At 27.1% G+C, this 8494-nt stretch overlaps 1 protein-coding gene across 2 annotated transcripts; it reads right to left on the bottom strand.

The window, feature by feature from the left end:
* Positions 1-1015: 1015 nt before the first annotated feature.
* Positions 1016-8047, bottom strand: LOC114409990 (protein MHF1 homolog). Of its 2 annotated transcripts, XM_028373699.1 has the most exons (5): positions 7815-8047; positions 7642-7713; positions 7303-7383; positions 7041-7209; positions 1016-1172 (listed from the first exon to the last, which is right to left on the bottom strand). In XM_028373699.1, exons 1-4 carry the CDS (start codon positions 7915-7917, stop codon positions 7085-7087), a joined length of 381 nt encoding a protein of 126 aa, XP_028229500.1. In that variant the 5' UTR covers positions 7918-8047; the 3' UTR covers positions 1016-1172; positions 7041-7084. The 2 variants fall into 2 exon arrangements, with proteins under 2 accessions (XP_028229500.1, XP_028229499.1); XM_028373698.1 differs by lacking the exon at positions 1016-1172 and having other exon boundaries at positions 6863-7209; positions 7815-8044.
* Positions 8048-8494: the final 447 nt, after the last annotated feature.

The raw sequence follows: 8494 nt of genomic DNA, 5'->3' as shown, positions 1-8494 counted from the left end.
TTTAGAAATTGAAACTGAAGCATTGGCATTTGGCAGCCTTTTGAGGTGTTTGTGTTTCCCAATCCACCTACTTTTGGATAGATTCTTGGGTCTGATTATGCACATTCAAAACAGGCCTTTTACTCTTCTCTTTGCCATAAATTAGAAAAGAAAGAGTGTTAGTAACTAAATATTGATTAAGAAATTAAAAAATATTTATTATATAAATTATAAAACAGTGTAAAAATTTATGAACAACATAAATTTTTTTGTCTTTTATTAAAAATATTTTTACTTTTAAGTTATTAACCATCCCACCCAATTTCCAAAATAATTATCGATATTTTATAAAAAAAGATGAAAATGATTAATAATTTTAAAAAATTAGTTTTATATCGTCATTAATTTATTTACAATATTTTATTATTCATCATTAATATTATAAAAAATATAAATAAAAAATATAATTAATATTACATTAAAAAATTAAAATAACATATTTAAAAATGTTTTGGATCTTTGTTACTTCATTCTTCTTTGAGAAAAGTTTTTAAAAATATAGAAGAGAGAGGGTACCATGGAGTAATAAATAAATATAAAAGAGAAAAAATAAATATTAATAAAAATGATAATTTTTTAAAAAAAATTAAAATTTGAAATAAATTTATTATTATCAATTAAATTAATAAAATTTTAAATTTAGATAAATTAAATATAAGTTTTATAAATAAAATATTTAGATATGTTTTTGGTTTCTCTAAAAAGAAAATTATTTTTAATTTTTAGATATTTCCATTTTTTAATTTTGGTCCTTATAAGATATTTTATTCATTTTTAGTTTCTATAAGATTGTATTTTTTCAATTTTAATTTATGTAAGTGTAAATTTATGGAAATTACAAATAAAAAATTAAAATTTTAAAGAGATTAAAATTAAAAAATGCCAATTTAGATAGATGGACTAAAATAAAAAAATAAACTTACAAAAATAAAAAATAAAAATGTTAACTAAGAAAAAAAAACATTTAAAAGTTGATAAAAAAAAATGGAGGAAGCACTCAATTGCTCAATGCTAGCATGTAAGATAAGATGAGAAGGTGCCAAAAGTACAGAGTATCAGAAAGGAGCAGGCCAACATGCTTTTTCCATGTGTCTGTCGCTTCTACGGTTGAGTGTATCATAAAACTCTGCACACTTCAAATTTCAAGATTCTCATCAGACATACATTGAACTGCGCGCATTACAATTGCAATACCGTAACGTAGCAAAGACATGAAAATTTTCCCGCCATCTTTACTGTGTTAAAACAAATCTGATTCAGACAGAGTCTCCAATAAATACTGTAGCAGAGTTATTCCTAACAGTAGTAACCTTTGTGCAAAATCTAATTATAAATGCCGTAAACAGAAACTTGTACTACTACTTTCCATCGTGGAACTGCTGTTGCTACTGCTTATTATTATTATTATTATTAACTCATGCATGGATATTAAGTTCATAGCTTTTTTTTTTCAAGTTATATTTTTCTTTGATTTGATATTTTCTAAATTGTTTAGAAATTATGAAATTATAAATATAAAGATAATTTTCTATAAGTTGATTTGGTTTTTAAATATTTTATAGAGTTTTGTGTATTAAAAGAATCTACAATATTAATTATTTTGCATTCAAATGTAAAAATTAAAAAATTGAAAAAAATATATTTTCTCAATACTTTTTTTATAAATTTATAATTTTGATGCTTGCTTTCTCAATTATGTTAAAATGAGTTGGAGATTATGTTAAACTTTACTAGACTTAAACTTGACCTGGTTCTTAAATTAAATACTTCCTAAATCTGACCTATTTATTTGCTATTTATCTTTTTTAACACTTGACTGCCCTTTTTAATAGCTTTACTTGATTTGTAACCTTATTAAAAAAGTTAACTTCATATAATAAGCCCTCTTAAATTATAGTACAAATATAATTCTAAATAAGCAAATGGGCTAACATCCGTGTAAGTTAGTGAGTTTAAGTTTTTAAATAAAGGAAAATTATTCATGGATATGCAAAATGTTGGTAGATGCTTAACAAGAGATAAAAGAAAGAACAAATATAAATAATATGATGCAAAAAGAACATAAAAATAGAAAAAAATGATAAATGTTAACTATGTGTTTTAAAAAAAAGTAAATGTCCAAATATCATTGTTCTTAAATAAACTAACAACTATATAATAATAATAATTATTATTATTATTATTATATATTTATTTTACATAGGTAGTTCTGAAAAGTTTTTCGTATGATACACACGTCTAACCTTTTTAAATAAATATACTTTTTTTAAAAAAAATATAACTTTCTTATTTAGCAAATAAAGTTAACCTAATTGAAAGCTGAAGCTAATGTAAGCTACGTTATAAGTTCTCTCCAACAGACTCCACCCATTTCCATTCTTATTTTTTAAGATGTCAAAAAATCATATATATTAACACCGATAAATTGTATAACGATTTATGAAGTAAAGAGTTATAAATAATTTTTTTATTTTATACTGATTTAAGTAATAGTTGGTATACATAAATTAGTTATACTACTCATATATATAATGATTTATGCAATTATTTTGAATTTTCATATAACAAATAACATGCAAATAAAGAGTTAATTTACAACTGAAATACCCACACATGAAATTAGATTCATTAAATGAATGATTCTTAGCATTTGTTATATCCAGTTGCTTTTTTTCTAAGTACACCCCCTTACTAATATAAATACTCCTATATCATCATTTAGGAAAGTATATTCCAAATTGATGTTTAATTTTTTGTATTTCGAGTATTTTCTAGAATACAAAAATTTAAACATCATTTTAGGATGTACTTTCCGAAACACATAATTATAGGTTATAAAAAATACTTTCTAGAATATAATTTTAATTTTGTATTCCAAAAAGTACTTTCTACAAGTCAACATTTTTTCAGAAAGTACTTTCCGTAATTTAATGAAAAAAACATGTTGCATGTGTTCCAAAATCCAAAAAGATGATCATTCAAGTAAAGTGGCAAACAAAAAAAACATTATAATGTGTCTATACTTTATCACTTGAACATCTAACCAAATTAAACATGTGCAAACCATGTATGGAGAATCAAAGCTTGTAAGAACTTTTCCTAGTTTGTAACAAGATAATAAATCTATCAGATAACTAAACCAAGAATGTGAGGTGGAAAGGAATGTTTTGTTGCCACTGAAGTAAAAAATGGAGTGAAACAAATGAATGATTCTAATGAAAGAGAGGGAAAATGTTTTGTTGTCCTAGAAGGAATGTTTTTTTTTTTTTTTTGGGAGGGGGAGGGGGGGTGTGAGGAAAAGAAGAAGGTTTGAGGGGATTGTGGGAATGACTATATAGGTATCCAACAAGTACAAGATGAGGATTAAAGTTATTATCCGCCCAGACATAGGGCCAAATACAAGTACGATATTATAAAACCCTATTTATTGTCATCATTCCACAAGTCATTAGAAGTAAAGAGGAGTCTTATCTCAAACCTTATCCTTTCCCTAGCACAGTCACACACTCCCCCCCTCCTCCCCCCAACAATGCACTCCTTCCAAGACAACAAAACATTCTCTCTCTCTTTCATTGGAATCCTTCATTTCTTTCACTCTAATTTTTACTTCCATGACAACAAAACATTCATTTCTTCCTCACTTTCTTCGTTTTACTTATTTGATAGCTTTATTATCTTGATACAAACTAGAAAAAATGCTTACAAGTTTTGAATCTCCATACATGATTTGCACATGTTGTGTAATTTGGTTAGAGGTTCAAGTAGTGGAGTATAGACACATTAGAATACTTTTTTTGTTTGCCATTTTATTGAAATGACCATCTTTTTAGATTTTGGAACAAATACAACATGTCCTTTTCATTAAATTTTGGAAAATAACTTCAAAAATTTTTTGACTTCTAGAAAGTACTTTTTGGGATACAAAATTAAAATTTTATTATAGAAAGTGTTTTCTAGAAAGTACTTTCTGAAAAATACATTCCGGAATTATGTTTAAATTTTTGCATTAAAAAAATAATTTTTGGAATATAAAAAAATTAAACATGAATTTTGTAATGTATTTTCTAGAATGATGATATAGGGGTATTTTGGGTATAATGAGTATTTATACCAGTAAGGGGAGTATACTTAGGAAAAAGAAGAGTGGATATAGTAAATTCCATAATTCTCTTTTCCATTGTGGATATCTTTTTACAAATACGTATTGGGTCCAAGCCCAACTACCATCTTTTGAGTTTGATATCTCATAATTTATTAAAATTATCAAATCAATTAAATAAGATGTCAAAACAAGAGTAAATTTAGGCGCAAAAGATTTTTCCGTATCAAATAAGTATAGGACAGGAAAGTTTTAAAAGTATTATGTGGTTAGGGAAAAAGATATGATCAAAAAGTTTAATTACACATTTTTCTACCAAATTAGCATTATTTTATAAATTTTATTATTCAATTTTGCTTCCCATACATTTCAATGATTTTACCATGGTATTTTTTCAGTATTCGCAGTTTATGGATTTGTTAGATGTATAATGAAGGATTGATGTGTTCTTAAAAAAAGATGTCATTTTGTCATCAATTTTTGCGAAATGACATTTTGTAATCAACATAAAAATAAAATATGCAAATTCATTGCTGACAAAAAAAAAAATACTAAAATTAAAAAGCATGATAAAATGTGCAGAAAGAATGTGGGTTGCAAAAACTAAATAATATACAAAACAAAAAAATTGATAAAAATCTTGAAATGATGATAGACAAGTAGTGCAGTGTGGAAAAAAAAAGAACCAACCCATATAAAACCAAAGATAAAGTAATACCTATTGTACAAATAACAAAAATTAACGCAATGGCTTTCACTGGCTTAGTTTAAAACATAGAGATTTAAACTATTAATAACAGAATTAAAGATTAATGATTTCTGAAAGATTTTTTTGAGCTTAATTCTATAAAGATTAATTCATCTACCTATACAAAACCAAAGATAAAGTAATACCTATCATAAAAGTAACTAAAATTAACTATTAATAACAGAATTAAGTAACGATTTATGATTTTCTGAAAGATTTTTATTGAGCTTAATTGTAATACAGGTATCCTCCACAGAGATATCCTACTCAAATTGAATAAAAACCACTACAACTCTATAAGCGACAAGTGCTCTAAGTCTTTAGCTTCTGCTAGATGTAGGGATCACGTAAGATGCAGTAAAAAAAAACGTAATGTTTAACTTCTGCTGTATATATATACACACACGCGGAGGAAATCCATTTAATCAAAAAATAACTCTTTATAGTTATTTCTCATCCTAATGATGAGAATGAAAAATAGTTTAAAAAAAGATAAGAATGAAAAGTAATTTAAAAAAATTATTTTTAGAATAAATTGAATCCATATATATATATATATCCTCCATACATAAATTCCCCTAAAAAAAATATACATTTATTGAACAAAGACAATATTTTTTAAATCCTTACTTTTTAATTGAAATTTTTTTTAAATATCTTTTTTATGTGTTTAAATATTAAATACGCTTAGTTCTTGTTTAATACTTTCTTCTCTTTTTGTTGTCTAGGATTAAAAATCTTTCATGAGAAACAACTCAAGAATTTTCATGATATTTTTTTTGTTAAATTAGTTTTTTAGTTCTTTAATTTATTTTTAGATTTAATTTGATCCTTTAATTTCTTAAATCGATTCAATTTGATCATTTAGTCTAAATTACAAAAAATCACTTTGTGACAATTCAAAATCACTACATTGTGATTTTAAATCACCACAAAATACATATTTTTTTTAAATGAATTAATTTTAAAAATTAAAAATCAAATTGAACAAAAAAAATTAAAGGATCAAGTTCTACATAATAAATTAGAGAACTAATTTAACCTATTTTTTTAAGCAAAGAACATTCCATGATGTGATAGTACTAATTCTTCTAGTAGAAACTTTTGTCATACATAGAGCTTGAACATAAGATTTTATTGAAGAGTTATATACATACACTTCCTCCTGTCTCAATTATAAGACAAAAAACATTCTTGATACTTTTTTTTATCGGCGCATTCTTCATACTTATTAAATGTATTAGTTAATTTTATTAAATTATGTCATTTCTAATTAAAAAATAAACACTTTTCTTAAATTATTATTTGTTAGTATTTGATATCAAACATAAAAAAAATCTTTAACTTTATTAAATGAAGGATATTTTGGAGGAAATCACATTAAATAAAATATAAGTAATTAAGATTTGCTTATATTTGAGACTAAAAAATAATTTTTTTTTGTTGTTTATAGCTAAGATTGAAGGAAGTATTCCTTAAACCAACCATCCATTGAAATAAAATAATAAAAAAAAGAACAATTCCATTGGTACATCCAAAAAATGCAAAAATAACAATTAATTGATTTGTGGATTCACATCCAGTGGTAAAAAGCGCATTACCAAACACACAGGAAGTGTATTGGATTGAATGTGCTTTTAGAGGGTTTAGAGTGTGCTTCCAAACATAGCTTGAACCTTTACAATAAATTTTCTGTTTAAACTTGAATGTCTACCTTGCATAACAAACAAGTCTAATCGTATGTTTGAAATAAATTCATGGTGAGAAAAAATCAATTAATTTTTCATGATTAATGTGAAACAACAAATAATTGCTTCTACCTTTTCATGGTTTAAGTGATTTTGTTGAGTAGAATCAACTATGTGTTATCCAAAGTTCGAAGACAATATACACCTTTTACTGGTAACATTTGAATTTGAAAAAGTTTTTCTTAAGGCCATAATTACTTATTTCTTAAAAAAAAAGGAAACCATAGATAAAAAAATGCTTCTAAATTAATTACTTCAATCACGCACTCATAGTTACTGCCTTACTGGAATTAAGTTTAAAGGCATGCATAAATGATTAAGATGGACTAATAGATTCCAGCACTAACTACCAAATCCAAAAACATATAAAGGAGAGAAAAATATACATAAAATTAACTAACCGTACCAAAATATGTTCCTAGGACCATATATATGCATCAGGCATATGCGCTAAGCGGTTCCTTTGTCGTTCTTTTTGGGTTCTTTCTTTCGCTTCCTTTCAGATTGAGGATCCTTGGCTTTTAAATCATTGGAGAAGCTCCTCAACATGCCAGATACATGTTCATTCCTATGTCCTGAAACCAAAATCCACAATGTTAAACACGGAACGGAACAAAAGTCATTTTCGTTCTTGAAAAACAATCAAAGACGATGAAAATGAAACTAACCACAAAGTATCACATCTTCCATATTTACAGATTTACGATTCGCATGCTGCGCAAATAGATGAAGATCCCTAGCCAGGCGCTCTGCTCACAAAACAAAAACACTTTCGCTTCAATTTCATTATTTCAACTCAAAAACTATTTGCATTGATAATATACAAAGGAAGCATGGAAGATACGTGCACCGTATGGAAGCAATCGTAAGAGACATTACGTCATACACGTTGCAATCGTACCGATTTCAATATACGGCGTTTTCATTCGGTGTCGTTTAAGTTAATTGTAACAAGGTGCAGGCAGAAAAGGATTGTACAGCGAAAACGACAGTGATGCTATTGTTACCCGTATACTTGAAGGCCAAATCCGCAACGCAAGTGACTACGACTTTTGATACTTCCATGCCGTTTTGTTTTGCTGCGTAATTGCGTTGCCGTATACGAGAATTAGGAACTTGAATTTCGTGAGAATGGAAAAAGTAAAATTGACGAGAGGAAGAGGAAGAAGAAGAATTGCACCTTGAGATTCGATGATGGAGATTGCGGAGAGCCTGAATTTATCTCTCAAGAGCTTCATTTCCGCGTCGTTTTCGACTTCGCTGTTCGCGTCCACGCTTTCCATCGTCGAGTTTGTTTGAAATGGAGGGAAACCGAATCTCGCGAACAAGGGAGGAGGGAAAATAGAATATTAATGGACTCTATTGAGCTGATATACTATCAGCCCAAACTCCGTTGCGGATTGGGCCGTGATACAGTGACTGGATCTAATTGCTATTGTTTCCTGCATTCCTTCTGGAATATTTTTCAGAAGCCGAAATGTAATTTTACATTCTGGAAGGAAACAGGAAGTGCAGGAAGCAACATTGGGAAGTGTAGCAAGCAAGAGCCCGCTTCTACTCTTGAAGTAATAATACCTTGGATAATCTTTAAAAAAAAGGTATTTTAACAGAAGAGTAGCGTGTAGTAGGGGTGTTCAAAACGGAAAGAAATCGAGCTTAAAATTGAAAATGACCTAAAAACCCAAAATTTGTAGAAAAATTTAATGGTCATTGGTTTGATTTTTTATTTTCTACACCGCATGGTTTGATTTAGTTTTTGATTTAACATGCGAAAACAAAATTAAAATAAATTGAACCGATCCAATTAAGTTGAATTATTACTTTTAAGTTGAATGATTATTATTCAAGTATCATTTAACT

This window comes from Glycine soja, chromosome 4, assembly GCF_004193775.1.
Source record: "Glycine soja cultivar W05 chromosome 4, ASM419377v2, whole genome shotgun sequence".
Taxonomy (NCBI): Eukaryota; Viridiplantae; Streptophyta; class Magnoliopsida; order Fabales; family Fabaceae; genus Glycine; species Glycine soja.
Note: the sequence above shows the minus strand (reverse complement) of the source record. Positions and strands in the feature narration are given on the sequence as shown.